The sequence below is a fragment of the Phlebotomus papatasi genome, chromosome 1, assembly GCF_024763615.1.
Source record: "Phlebotomus papatasi isolate M1 chromosome 1, Ppap_2.1, whole genome shotgun sequence".
NCBI lineage: Eukaryota > Metazoa > Arthropoda > Insecta > Diptera > Psychodidae > Phlebotomus > Phlebotomus papatasi.
In genome coordinates this window covers 17,322,756-17,337,728 of record NC_077222.1, presented here as the reverse complement: position 1 = coordinate 17,337,728, position 14,973 = coordinate 17,322,756, and the positions used below count along the sequence as shown (strand labels likewise).

General features: G+C 34.3%; 3 protein-coding genes and 2 pseudogenes across 4 annotated transcripts in view; all 5 read right to left on the bottom strand.

The window, feature by feature from the left end:
• LOC129798037 (probable cytochrome P450 9f2) overlaps positions 1–3,518 on the bottom strand; it is a 32,845-nt gene extending 29,327 nt beyond the window's left edge. The window contains exon 1 of the mRNA XM_055840984.1: positions 3,293–3,518. The gene's annotated coding sequence lies outside the window, so the exon portion shown is untranslated. The remainder of the gene's footprint in view (positions 1–3,292) is intronic.
• On the bottom strand, positions 977–2,822 carry LOC129798095 (probable cytochrome P450 9f2; annotated as a pseudogene).
• Positions 3,519–4,385: 867 nt separating the features above from the next.
• Positions 4,386–7,504, bottom strand: LOC129798034 (probable cytochrome P450 9f2). Its single transcript, XM_055840979.1, has 3 exons — positions 7,111–7,504; positions 5,835–7,048; positions 4,386–5,776 (listed from the first exon to the last, which is right to left on the bottom strand). The coding sequence occupies exons 1-3, from the start codon at positions 7,317–7,319 to the stop codon at positions 5,607–5,609; spliced, it is 1,593 nt and encodes a 530-aa protein (XP_055696954.1). The 5' UTR covers positions 7,320–7,504; the 3' UTR covers positions 4,386–5,606.
• Positions 7,505–7,785: 281 nt separating this feature from the next.
• LOC129799503 (probable cytochrome P450 9f2) lies at positions 7,786–8,491 on the bottom strand (annotated as a pseudogene).
• A 2,523-nt stretch (positions 8,492–11,014) lies between these two features.
• Positions 11,015–13,183, bottom strand: LOC129798044 (probable cytochrome P450 9f2). 2 transcript variants are annotated; one of them, XM_055840995.1, is made up of 4 exons: positions 13,080–13,183; positions 12,744–13,013; positions 11,453–12,669; positions 11,015–11,388 (listed from the first exon to the last, which is right to left on the bottom strand). In XM_055840995.1, the coding sequence occupies exons 2-4, from the start codon at positions 12,950–12,952 to the stop codon at positions 11,216–11,218; spliced, it is 1,599 nt and encodes a 532-aa protein (XP_055696970.1). In that variant the 5' UTR covers positions 12,953–13,013; positions 13,080–13,183; the 3' UTR covers positions 11,015–11,215. The 2 variants fall into 2 exon arrangements, with proteins under 2 accessions (XP_055696970.1, XP_055696969.1); XM_055840994.1 differs by having other exon boundaries at positions 12,744–13,183.
• Positions 13,184–14,973: the final 1,790 nt, after the last annotated feature.

Below are 14,973 nucleotides of genomic sequence, written 5' to 3'. Positions count from 1 at the left end.
GTTTAAGATCCTGATGGTAGCCATTCCTGCACAAAATTTCCACCAATTTACACATTTTATTCACGAACAGAGAAAAAAATAGCTTAACAAGTCAACTGACGACAAATGGAACAATTGCTACACTGTAAATTCTCGATTTGCTCGATTTACACTGACGTCACCAAATCACTTCCCCTCCCGATGCGTCGTACCTGATAGAGCAATGTTATGATTTGTTGTGTGAAATGATAAGGTCCAAATACCTTGGTACAAGATGACATGATTATATCTAAAATAAATAATTGTTATATTTTGGATGTAAAAATTCCCCATTCACTTAAATATGGACCTCTTTTATGCGGTTATATAGAGGAAATAAGTAAAGTCTTCGCCATCGTTTTCGTATAGATGTAAGACATCTCTACTCATTTATAGCGATAAATGCTCATTGGGAGACGACTTACTGGAAAATGATGGAAATGTAGTTTGACCATTATTTCTAATATAATACTTTAAGCCGTCTCTCGGCTAATCCTCAAGTCTATCAAGGCCCTAACTCATATAGCGAATAGCATCATTATTTACGTTTACTAGTTCAAAACCGAGTTGAACCGATTTACAAATGACTTTAAAAAGCGTCGAAAATTGCTTAGGTGCAATAAAATCAATAAAATAGTAATTTGAACAAAAATGACTATTTGATTAGGGGAAATTAAGGTAATATTATTTACACGATCGTGGGTTATAGGCGGTTCCTCAAGAACCCACATTCGCTATCTCTGACCGTTTGCACTCTAGCTCTGATAGCATTTCCATGCAGCATATCTTGGTTATTTAATCGTTGGATAACGTTTTTATAACTTGTTTGGTTGAAATAACCGTATTTTAACGTTGACAGAACGATAACTTCTGGTTAAGTTATTTTGTGCTGCTTGGCTTGTAAGTCAAAGTAATTAATAAACACACAAAACAGATGAAGTTAAAAGCAGTATTTTACAAAAATCACATTTATTAATTTTCTTTTGTTTTTCTAGGACTAAACTGAACCCAAATACCCTTCTCAGATACAACGAGAGGATGCTTTGATAGTTTAAGTGGTATCTGGGTCTTCTCATTAAGTTCAATTTTGAAATTCAGAATGAGTTGATAGAGAATAGTCTTCATCTCCATGAGTGCAAAACGTGATCCTAATACAAAAAAAAATCAAAGTTAGACTTGTACAAACTTTACTTATAAAAAATACCTTACCGATACAGTTCCTTGGCCCAATTCCGAATGGCATGTAGGTTCCTGAAATAATTTTGTGCTTGTTTTCATCACTGAATCTTTCAGGATCGAATGTTTTTGGATTCGGAAAGTATTGTGGATCATGATGAAATCCAACCATAATTGCTAGGATCATATCACCCTTCTCGAACTTATAACTGAGTCCTTTTCCATCTTCCAAAGTTATTTCCTTATTGCAAACTCTATCGCTAAAAAGGGCAGGTGGCCATAGCCTCAGTACTTCAGAGACAACCATGTCCATGTACTTCATCTTCTGGACCGTGTCGTAGTTCAGTGATTTTTCACCAAGTTCTTGGTTAATCTCAAGGACTTCCTGGTACAGTTTCTCTTGAATATCTGGATTTACTGCCAATTCGTAAGTGAGAAAGGACAGAACTGAAGCAACGGTTTCTAATCCCGCGAAGAAGAAAAGAAAGCATTGTGCAACCATGTCATCTTCACTAAGAATTTTCTTTGCTTTCTGCTTTTCAATGTGGGATTCTTCTACCGTTGCAAATCCGGCAGAGTCATTTTCGCTCTCCTGATGAGATAGATTCCCTTTATTTGCTTCCATCAACAAATGGATCATATCTGGCCGAATGATATTGTTCTTTCCCGATACCTAATGGTATTCGTGATAGCAGTTCTGAAGTATCCAGAAAGAGGCACAGATATAATTTTTACCTTAAGAATTTCCAGTAGTTTCGCAGGAAATAGCATGTAAAGAATAACCTTGAACATTGTAAAGGGGTTTGTAAAGTTCATTATGTCCTTGCCTTTCACATAAAATTCATTGTCCTTATTTGCAAGTGAATTAACTTCAATACCATAGGCACATGTTGCAGTAATATCCGTTGACATTCGTGAAAAGAAGTCCTTCATTTCGTATGATTGGATGCCTTTAATCTTGGTTTCGTTGTTGACGAAGGCAACCATTTGCTTAGCACATTCGGACACAAGTTCGAACATCAATCTCATCTTGCTACCTGTGAAGGCAGGACTAAGGGTAGCCCTCATGTTTCGCCATTCCTCACCTTTCAAGTTTATTAAAGATTTGCAAAACATGGGCTCAACGTCGTCGGGTATTGGTAGGATACCGCGATGATCGACAAAGTGATCGAAGTCTTTAACAGTCAGCTGCTTCACGAGTTCCGGATCCCTTATACATACAATCGGTCTTCTCATTTCGAACATACCGATCAGTCTAAAAGTGAGATTTTCTTCAGTTAATAACGTGATTAAACCATTAAAGTCTTGAACTTACTTTTCATCTGGAAATTCCCTGTATATATCAGTGAAAAAATCTATTGTATTTCTTTGACGAGTAAAGATATTTGCTGAATTTCCCACAAAAAACTTTGGTTTTAAATACTTTATACCCCTATCCCTAAAGAAGTGTTCATTTTTAAAACCTTTCTCAATAACAAACTTAACCAAAAGAACAAGTCCCACAAATAGCAAGAACTCAAACATTTTATAATGGTCGAACGATAAAAGTTAACGATTCTGAAATTTAATTGAATTAAGAGCAAGAGTTTTTCGTGACTGCTAACATATTCTTCCAATTCAGTTTATATATCTCGATACTCTCGATACTAGGATTTTTTAAAAATAACTCCCGGATCTAATTGAGAGATACGATAACTTAAAGCTCTATCGAAAGACTGATAAAAGTTTTGATTGTACTGTATGGAAAACTCTGCAAAGATGCTTTTTTCACCAATACATAATGCTATTTCCCGCAAGTGTTAGAATTTCAAACAGTGTGCTTGTGTTAGAACAAACACATACATAAGGCAAAAATTTCGGAAATAGAAAAATTTCAGTATGCGTGACTTATGAATGAAACGCAATTTATCGATTTGTTTTTGCGTTTAACTCCATATGTTATACACATAAAGGCTGGTCGAGCTCAGTTTCACAAATTCTTAAATTTTATGTTTGAGACAGATGCTTAATAGAATCTTTTGAAACTTAATTGAAGCCATAAAATATAAAATAATTAAATATTTCTTGTAAAGGTACTTTAACAATGTAAGTCTATTACCTTAGAATACTTTCCGTATTGCAAACAAATAAATTTATCTGATTGGTCCTTGTAGTATTTGTAGAAAATCAATGCTCAGTTTAAGTTTAAGAGAGTCTCTATTATGTTAAAATTCACTAGGATTCAAAAAGAATTCACTAAAACTTTTAGGTTTTAAGAAGAGATTTTAACACACACTTGAAGCTTATTAAGCTGCCGAATGAAATTGACTGGTGAATTTCCGTGTACATATCGCACATTGTAATATAACCGGGCATAATTCTTATAGGGTAAGTGTGCCAAGTTCCGGCCAGCTTGCAATTTCGGCCACCTTTTTTGTTCCTCGAATTTTCATAAACTTTTAGATTTTACGTACTCTAGAGATAATACAATGCAAAAGAATAACAAAAAATGTAGCTTCGACAAACGAGATGACGTGAAAAAGATATTGGAAGAATTCCCGAAGGGCGAGGAACTATGAGAATGAAGGTGGCCGAAATAGGACACCAAAGCTATGTCTATATTTTTATTCATTCTAAAATGTATTAAGAATGATTTTCGAGTAAATAAAGACGGTAAACTCTTTAGAGGTTCCAAGCAACACTCTTACAAAAGAAAGAATAAAAAAATCAATTTGTATTTAAAATATTACATTTCAAACTTGAGACTTTGACGCTTGCATGCAACTATGCCGAAATTTGGCACACTTACCCTATAAAAACAAAAACGAAATTCAGGAGTCATGATAAAATTTTCTACTTGCAAAGAGAGAGATTCATTTATTCGGAGGCAGCCAAAATCCCGATTGTTCAAAATCCTGAAAGTAATGAAATTATATGGAGGATAATGTTTATAATAATTTCCCAAGTCACAGAAAATTTCCCTTCACCTACAGTAAGCACGGGTGCAATCGTGGAAGTTGCTATGGCACTTTTGAGAATTCGGGATTTTGGATTTCGGGTTTTTGACGTTCGGGATTTTGGATTTCAGACTTTGACTTTCGGGATTTTGACCTTCGGGATTTTGGATTTCGGGATTTTGGCTTTCGGGATTTTGACAGAGATCCAGAAGAAAGTAACGATAATTTTCAAAAAATCATTTTATTTTGGGGTGACAATCCATCATTCATGGTCATGTAAGATGTTTTCAATTATTTTGAAAAACTCTTTATATTTCTATTTTAAAGGCTTCTTAATAATTAATTATACTATAATACATTTTTAGTTCAGGTTAATCTACAGACACTTGATTAAAGGTATGCCAGTGCACTAAAATATCTTGAAAACATTCTAAGGGAAATTTGATGGCGGACTTCCAAACTTAGTAATTAAATTGTTCCCGTAGCTAATTTATTTATATTAATTACGTTATACCAGTAAAATTTATCAACTTCTCAAAAATTACTAATACATACCACCCAGATACTTACTATATTTATTTCCAATTTAAACCGGTTCATCATTCAACAGACAGAAAACTAGAGGAACTGTACTGAATTTCGGCCAGCTGGAAATTTCGGCCAGCTTTCAATTTCGGCCTCGTTTTTTGCTACTTAAATTTCCATAAATTTTTAGTTTTCGCATCCCCTAGATAATCTCAAAAAATCCAAAAATGTCATTTCGACGAACGTGGATGACGTGGAAAAGATTTTGGAAAACCTCCGGAAGGGTAAGGAACTCTGAGAATCAAAGTGGCCGAAATAGTACCCAAAGCTATATTTTTTATTCATTTTTTTTAAATGTATTAAGAATGATTTTAGACAAAACAAAGACGATAAACTATCTAAAAGGTTCCAAGCAACACTCCTTAATAAAAAAGTAAAAATAAAATTTAATTTGTATTAAAAATATTACATTTAAAACTTAAGACTTTAGTAATTGCATGCAATTATGCCGAAATTTGATACAGTTGTCCTATATAAATTTTCAAAATTCGTAAAATGTTTATTTCAGCGTTTGACCTTTTACAATGCAGCAGAATTAGTTTCTTTGATTATTAACACGACTTAAACATTTAACATTAAAAAAAGCGATAAATGGAATGAATTGAAGCCATTGAATCTATTGCCAAATATGAACAAAATGTTCGCCTGGGCACCTTTTAAGTCATATACGAAAATTAAGAAAAAAATAGTCTGAAGTCTGAACTGTTTCAGAAATGAACCGAAAAAATACATGATTTTGGTTTGAACTCTGACTTTCAAAAATTCAAAATGCTGAATTCTTCGATTATATTCGTACGTCGTATCAAGCTTGGGCACAAGCATAATCACTTACGAGTTCTTAACGGATTCATTACCGATTGAAAAGCTTACAAAACCATTGGACAAGTATATTCATTCTCTCAGTCGCGGAGTAAGCTGAACCCAAATACCCTTTTCAGCTTTCAATGTAGGTTCATTAGTCAGTTTCAGAGGAATCTGAGTCTTCTCATTAGGTTCGATCTTAAAGTTCAAGAGGATGTAATAAATGAGAGCCTTTACCTCCATGAGAGCAAAGCGTGACCCTGTAAGGAAAAAATCATCAGTCCAAAATTAATATACAATAGCAGTTCAAAATCTAACCGATACAGTTTCTTGGACCAACTCCAAAGGGTAAGTAAGTTCCAGAGATGATTTTATGCTTGTTTTCATCACTGAATCTCTCAGGATCAAACTTATCTGGGTTGGGGAAATACTTAGGATCATGATGAAATCCAACCATTGAGATCATGAAGAATTCGCCCTTACTGAACTTATACTGCAAACCTTTACCATCATCCAAAAGAAAATCTTTCGTGCACAGTCTATCGGTAGCAAGTCCTGGAGGCCATTTTCTCAAAGTTTCAGAAACAACCATATCCATATACTTCATCTTCTGAATCGTGTCGTAGTTTAAAGAATTTTGCCCAAGTTCTTGGCTGATTTCGAAGATTTCCTGGAACAGTCTTTCCTGAATGTCAGAGTTCACGGCTAGCTCGTAGCAGAGAAAGGATAGGGCTGTTGATACTGTTTCAAAACCCGCAAAGAAAAAGAGAAAACACTGTGCCAAAATATCTTCCTCTGAAAGGACTTTTCTGACTATTCGCTTTCCAATGTCAGACTCTTCAACTGTGGCGAATCCAGCGGAATCATGTTCGTTCTCTTGGTGAGATAGATTACCCTTCTTTGCTTCCATCAGCAAATTGATCATATCCGGACGAATAATCTTATTCTTTTCGCGATAATTCATAGCTTGAACGATAGCGCTTTTGAAGTATCCGGTCAAGCTATCTGGTACCAATTTTATTTTGAGAAAGCTGAGCAATTGTGGAAACACCATAAAGATCATAAACTTGATTATTCTGAGTGGCTTCGTGAAATTCATCATGTCCTTGCCCTTCACGTAAAACTCATTATCTTGATGTTCAAGGGAATTGACTTGAATACCAAAAGCACATGTTGCGATAATATCGTTAGCCATTCTAGAAAAGAAATCCTTCATCTCGTAAGTTTGCACACCGTTAGCCTTCGTTTCTTTCGTGACAAAATTAACCATTTGGTTAGCACATTCAGACACGAGTTCAAACATCAATCTCATCTTGCTTCCTGTAAAGGCTGGACTAAGTGTAGCCCTCATATCGCGCCATTCGTCACCCTGAAGGGCAACCAAAGATTTTCCAAAGATAAGGTCAGCGTCATTTGCTATAACAGTTCGGTGATCCGAAAAATGATCAAACTCTTTTACAGCCAATTGTTTAACAAGTTCCGGGTCCCTTACCAAAACAAAAGGTGTTCTGAACTCAAACATTCCAATTAATCTGAAAAACAAACAATCGAGATATCAAGTTATTGACATTATCTGCATTGATAGGGTACTTACTTTTCATTGGGCATGGCTAGGCAAGAATCTTTGAAGAACTCAAGGATGGGTTTCTTCCTCAATACAAGATTTGATGAATTTCCAAATATAAAGGTTGGCTTAATGTATTTGATTCCTTTATCTTTAAAGAAGTCCTCATTCTTGTACCCTCTATCAATGATGTATTTGACCAAGAAGACAACTCCCACAAAAAGAAATAATTCGAACATTTTGGTCGAAATTGCTTGATTAACTCACAAAAATATTCTAATACTACTTTTTTTTAACTTGTAGTTTTAGAAAGTCAAAAGAAATGGGGTTTAAAAACAGTTTTATGTCAAATTGATACAGTTTTCTGATAGTTATACCCAGTCAAAAAATTTTGTAGTCGAAGTATTACTCTGACGAATTCACCGGCCCAACTGGTAAAACTCACAATAATAGATTGTGACTACCCGAAATATGTCCAATACAAAAATATTCTTTATCATAACAACAGGGAATACAAGCACGACTGCAACGAGAAAAAAAACTGTTTAACAAGTAAATATTGGTTGTAATGGGAGAAACGATTGGCAGCTCTTTTTTTACACAAAATGAATCTTATTATTATTTTGCACAAGAAAAAATTCATATTAATCTTATATTTTAAATTTCATTTCGAGGTGTGAACTGCATTCAAACACCTTTCTCGGTTTTCATGGCAAAATCCTTGGATAGTTTCAAAGTAATCTAAGTCCTTTCATTAGGTTCTATCTTGAAGTTTAAAAGGATGTAGTAAATAATAGCCTTTATTTCCATGAGCGCAAAACGAGATCCTGAAAAATCGAAACTCAATTGATCTGAAACTCATACAAATTCATCTTTATTACCAATGCAGTTTCTCGGCCCTATTCCAAAAGGCAGATAAGTTCCAGGAATGATTTTATGCTTGTTTTCATCACTGAATCTCTCAGGATTGAACTTATCTGGATTGAGGAAATACTGAGGATCATGTTGTAATCCAATTGTTGGTATCATGAATAGGTCACCTTTTTCGAATTTGTACTCTAATCCTTGGGTAACATCTAAAACCATTCCTTTAGTACAGAGTCTATCAATAAATGGCTGAGGAGAACACTTCCTTAAACACTGCCTTCCTTTCCTGAACACTTCCTTCCTGGTACAGTTTATCCTGAATATCCGAATTCACTGCCATTTCCTATGCTAAGAAACACAGAGCTGTCGAAACTGTTTCAAAACCATCAAAGAAGAAAAGAAAACATTGGGAAGCAATATCGTCCTCATCAAGATACTTCTTTCCTTTTTTCCTTTCCACATGAGATTCCTGAACTGTAGCAAATCCTTCTGAGTCAGGCTGTTCAGTTTCAAGATAACAAATCTTTCCTTTTTTCGTTTCCATTAATAGACTTATCTTATCCGGACAGAAAATATGATTCCTCTCCCGGGCATAGTATCAAAAATTGTGTTCTTGAAAAATTTGGTAACGCTCTTTGGTATGACTATTATTTTGAACACTTCTAGCACTTTCGGTGTTGCAAGTAGAAAAATTAATAATAATAATAAACATTTATTCATGCCCTAAGCAAAGCATTTTATGTCCAACGCACAATAATTTTTGTTTTGTAAACATATTTTTGACATTTCAATAAGAGAGAAAGAGATGACTAGATATTTGTTTCATTCACTCTTATTGAAATGTCAAAAACATGTTTACAAAACAAAATTTATTGTGCGTTGGGCATTACAATGGAACTATACAAATACAATGATTCTTGTTTTAAAATACAATCAGAATAAAAATTACTAAACAGAATCAGAAAAACGGAGGTAATTGAAACATAGAAGTTAGTTTTTATTATGAAAATTCAAAAATGTGTTTATGTAACAATTTTTCTAATATGTTGCGGCGTTGCATCCGGGTGTTTACATGTGAAATAATTGAAAAGTTTATTTGACGTGAATTTGAGACTTTTTAGACCGAATTTGTCTAGAGTTTCTACACTGAGAGAAATCCGAAAAAGTTAAAATAACATTCCGGTAATGTTAATTTTACCCTGCAGTATTGATCCAAAATCGGTGTAAATATTACCCTTTTTAGGTGTATTGGGGGTTAAAATTACCCTTTTCCATGTTAATTTTACCCTTAAAAAGGTGTAAAGTTAACATTAAAAAATGTTGATATATTTTTACACCTAAAAAGTGTTAAAATTATGAGGAAAAAAAGTTAATCGCACCCTCTTTTTTTTCTCAGTGTAAGGGAAGAGCACCAGCGATCGGGAGTGTCACTCGGATCTTCAGGTTAATACCACATTGTTGCTCCAAATTAAATGATTTTTTAAAAATTATTAGCTACTTTTTACCATTTAACTTTCACAAGAATACAGTGCATTAACTCAGATTTAATTTATAAAACCAATTTTCCCAGAGACACCTGATTGAATTCCTGACGATCCGAGGTACAGAGTGCAAGTTTGCAATTACAGATATTTTTTATTAATTTATTGTAAAAATTAAAAATTCAAAGGCACAGATATAGTTAAACTAATGTATCAATTAGCATACATAAAAATACCAAATAATGTTTTGAGGATTGTATTTTCAAAATAATATGGAGCATGTCTCTTAACATTCCGATGCGGGGTAGGGGAGACTGGGGCAAAAAGTCACAAAACGGATATTTTATTTTTTTACATGCTACTCGAGTGCTTCAAAAATTTCTAATTAGCGCAGTTTTATAGGAAATTTACCGCTCTACAACTTTGTGAAAGTAATTTTCCTATATTTTGTAAGGAAATACATTTATCGAGCCGATTTCTAAAAGGTAATTTTGTGTCCATTCTCAAAAATGCTGGGGCAAATAGTACCAGACATGGGGTATTATCATATTTTGATTCGCTTTATTACGGGCTTCTGTAAATTTGAAAAAATATCTAGAGGACAAATTTTCATAGAAAATTTATTCATCTACACCTTTGCAAACACCGTTTTCTCTGCGAGAAAAGTGAGAAAACGAGGAAAGCGCTTTTCGAGCTATTTTAGAAAAAAAAAACACACAAAAGACTGCAAATCGTGTGACCAATGAAAACAACAAGCTGCGTTACATGGTAATGACGTTTCTTTTCGCCGTGAGACATCAGAAATTTCTTCGCTTTTTGTTACTTTTTACCCCAAGTGGCTATTTTTAATAAAAGAATTTCTGGAGAAAACAACTTTTGTGAAATTCTAAAATAGATAGCGGATTCGTATTCAAAGAATCCAAATTATTTGGAAAATATTCACCAGTGCATCAATTTTGGAAAATTAGTAGGTAATAATTGTTATCTTCTGCAAGGAAAATATTTCAAAAATAGGACTAAAAATTTCGATATTTTTTATTTTCTAAATTCCTTGTTCGAATTCTAAGAAACTTACGACATTGAAGAAGACCTATGGAGGCTATCTATAGAAAAAATTTGAGCCGCTATTTACCTTGGAAGATATTGAATTTTGAATTTTTGGATTTGTGACTTTTTGCCCCAGTCTCCCCTAGCACATGTTCTCTTCAGTGTACTTTATATATCGATACTGAGACTTTCTAAGAATAGTTCCCGGATCTGATTGTGGAGTGTAAAATACAATATTACTTATCTCACTCTCCAGACTGATAAAATTTAAAATTCGAGTCATGTATTATATGAACAAAAAAACTTTAAACACAAACACCGTCATACTACAATTCAGTATAAAGTATTATGTTGTGATGTTGCTTAATTGGCTATACTTACAATACAAAAGAAAACCACATACCTATAAAACATATCAGTTTACAGGACTGGCTTTTCTGAAGAAAAACAGACATTTTCTTAAATTCTATACCTTTTTGTGATTTTATTTAAAGGTAAAAGTCTTTGCAAAAAGCTGTGAAATTAAGAACATAATCAAAAAGGAAATAATATGTATATATTCAAAAATCCTTAACAATTTTTAACGATATTTTGATCTCAAAATTGAGAAAACTGAGGGAAATTGCTTTTGCAAGATCAAAAAGAATATCGTAGAATTATAATTTGAATTTCAAACCTGAAGTCTTTAATTAAATAAAAAATACTCTATAGAAAAAAAATTATAAATGATAATTTCTACATTAAGCAGGATTCGATCTTGGTGTTAGCTGAACCCATATACCCTTCTCTGATAGCATAGTAGGATTCTTGGTCAGTTTTAGAGGAATCTGCGTCTTCTCATTGGGTTCGATTTTAAAGTTCAACAAGATGTAGTACATTAGGGCTTTTAATTCCATGAGAGCGAATCGAGAGCCTGGTAAAAAGAAAAACAAGATAATTAACTCATAGTAACAAAAATTCATTCTCAACTAACTTACCGATACAGTTCCTTGGGCCGATTCCGAAAGGTAAATATGTTCCGGGATCGATATTGTGTTTGTTCTCTTCATTGAATCTCTCAGGATCAAATTTACTAGGATTAGGGAAATATTCTGGATCATGGTGAAATGCGTAGACTGGCATTATAAAAACATCACCCTTATTAAACTTATATGTGAGACCATCGTCATCAACATATGTCAATTCTTTGGTGCAGATCCTATCAGCTATGGGAACTGGTGGCCACATCCTCAATAATTCAGAAACTACCATATCCATGTACTTCATCTTCTGAATCGTGTCATAATTTAATGTCTTATCACCCAATTCACGACTTGTTTCTAGGACTTCTTGGAAGAGCCTTTCCTGAACTTCCATGTTCACAGCTAGCTCGTAGGAGAGGAACGATAAGGCTGTCGAAACAGTATCAAAACCAGCAAAGAAAAATATAAAGCATTGTGCAGCAATGTCGTCTTCTTCAAGATTCTTTTTCGGTTCTCGCTTTCCTATATTTGATTCCTCGACTGTGGCAAATCCTTCTGAGTCAAATCGTTCAGTTTCCTGATGAGAGAGTTTTCCTTTTTTAGCTTCCATCAAAAGGTGTATCATATCCGGACGGACGATGTGATTCTTCTCTCGGTAATCTATAGCATCTATTATGACTTTCTTAAAGAAACCAGTAACACTCTCTGGTATGAGTCTTATCCTAAGAACTTGCAACAATTTTGGCACTGCCATGAAAAGAATAAACTTAATGAAAATGCTAAGTTTCAGGAAGCTCGTCATCTCTCTGCCTTTCAGGAAAAATTCATTATCCTTATCCTTTAGAGAATTTACCTGAATACCGAAAGCACATGTTGCAATTATGTCATTTGCAGTACGAGAGAAAAAGTCCTTCATCTCGTAAGTTTGGATGCCTTTTGATTGAGTTTCTTTGCTAACGAAATCAACCATTCGTTTGGAGTAATCGGAAATTAGTTCAAACATCAATCTCATCTTGCTTCCGGTGAAGGCTGGACTAAGGGTTGCCCTCATGTCTCTCCAAGCTTCACTTTTTAAAAGGATCAAAGATTTTCCAAAAAGAGGTTCTGCTTCACTGGGTATAATAGTACGATGATCAACGAAATGATCGAATTCTTTAACAGCCAAGTGCTTTATTGTTTTAGGGTCTTTTACAAGTACCATAGGATTCCTGAATTCAAACATTCCGACAAACCTGTAATCAGGAATCGAAATTCAGTTCAAATAGGAAGCGCTCTAAAGTACGTATTCATTTAATTAAGAACTTACTTTTCCTTAGGATAGGCTGTATAAGCATCTATAAAAAATTCAGGTATAGTTCGCTTGCGTGTGAAGAGATTCCCAGAGTTGCCAACCATGAAGTGTGGTTTAATAAATTTAATGCTTTTGTCCTTAAAAAAGTCTTCATTCTTGTAGCCTTGATCAAATATGAACTTGACCAAGAGAACCACTGCCACAATAAATAATAATTCTAACATATTATTTTGATTTATTTTTGATGATGCTACGCCTGGTATGATTAAGAGCTACAGCGTAAAACTTTGGGGAGAAAACGTTAATTACATATAGGCAGAAGACTCGAAGGAAGGGATATTTTCAACTAACCGAACTTCTAATCCTCAATACACTCTATACCACATTTTTTAAAACATAGTACCCGGATCTTTCGTAGTCTTCGATACGATAAGGATGAATTCACTCCCAAGACTGATTAAAATTTCTCTTGTGTATTATGTATCAAGCTTGAAAAAGTTTGGTACACTAGTACATAGTTACATATGTGTGGGAGTTCCTAACACAAAGAAGATAATTTTATTAAAGTGGTAAAAGCTCATACATTTGTATACGTTATGAATGAAACGCAATTTACCACTTTCTTGTCTTAGAGCGCAAACCGAGGCGAAATATTTATCAATCTTTGCAGGTATCTGGACTTGATGTATTTGAGTATATTTGTTATTCATACTCGTGGTAAGAATAAGAATATTATAAAAATATTTCAAAAAAAATCCTAGTATCTTTCAACTGATTTATATACAACCAGCAAAATTTAATTAAGAAACTTGCATAAAGTGGATGGTGTGGGTCATGTGTAGATCCGAACAGCCTAAAATTTTTATGTGCAATATAGGCCTGTATAATTTTTTTTTATGCAAATTTGGTCAAAACTAGCGCTAAAATTAATTAAGTTAACCACTATTTTTCTTAATTAAATTTCGCCGGGTGTATTTACAGACTAAGCTACTGCTGTATAGCTCTATGATCCTGCCAGTCCTCACGAATTCATCTGAGACATGGGTCCTGAGCAAACAGAATTGCGAAGTCTTAGCCACGTTAGAGAGGAGGATCCTACGATGGATTTTTGACCCTATATGTGAGGAGGGACGATTCCGGAGCCTATACAACCATAAGGTGTATGAGCGCTACCGAGAGGTAACTGTAGTCAAGCAAATACGCCTCAATAGGCTCCGGTGCGCCTATTTCTATCTGGTGCGCAAGGATGAGGACAACCCAGCCTGGAAAGTCTTTAGGGGTGAAATCTATTCTTCGAGGAGACAAGGCCGACCCAGCCTTAGATGGACCGACGGCGTGGACCAGGACGCCAGCTTATTAGGGGTGCGGAATTGGAGAACAGTGACGCGTAACAGGCTCGAGTGGCGACGGGTCCTGAGTCAGTCCAAGACCAGTAATTGGTTGTAGCGCCGGTTAAGTAAGTAAATACTTACTTACTACTTAAATAAAGGTAAACACCCTACCATACATAGAAAAAAAACTTCGTAAAATTGTTCATAAATATTTGTGAATTTCCACTGAGGAGTTACCAAAGGCTGGTTAATTTTGCAACTCGCAAAAAGGTTTGTAAAATTTTGTACTTTTTAACAAATACTGTTCGTAACAAATCGATGGCTGCCAAAATCCCGAAAGTCAAAATCCCGAACGCCAAAATCCCGAACGCCAAAATCCCGAACGCCAAAATCCCGAATGTTTAAAATCCTGAAAGGGATTAAATTATATGGAGGAAAATGTTTAGAATAATTTCCCAAGACACAGAAGATTTCCCTTTGCCTCCAGCAAGCGTAGGTACAATCGTGGGAGTACCTGCGACACTTTTAAGAATTCGGGATTTTGACTCTCGGGATTTTGGCTTTCGAGATTCCATTAAAAATAAGTTTGCAGTCTAGTTCACTTATACGACGAAGAGTATCACTTTGAGAATATTAAAACAACATTTCTTAGTTGGTTTGAAGTACATTTTATTATTTTAAATAAATTCGTTAAATTAAATTAAATGTAAAATTTTATTCTTTCAAACTTTTGTAAAGGATTCCAGTTTTATTTTAAAACTTTCTTTTAATGGATAAACTATTAAAAAGTCACACTGATGTAAAATTCTTTCATGAATTTTAATAATTTACTGAAACCTTTATTCGACACTGATGTAAATTCCATGTACAGTTACAACAAAAAAATACAATTATTAAACTTTCTCAAAAGTAAT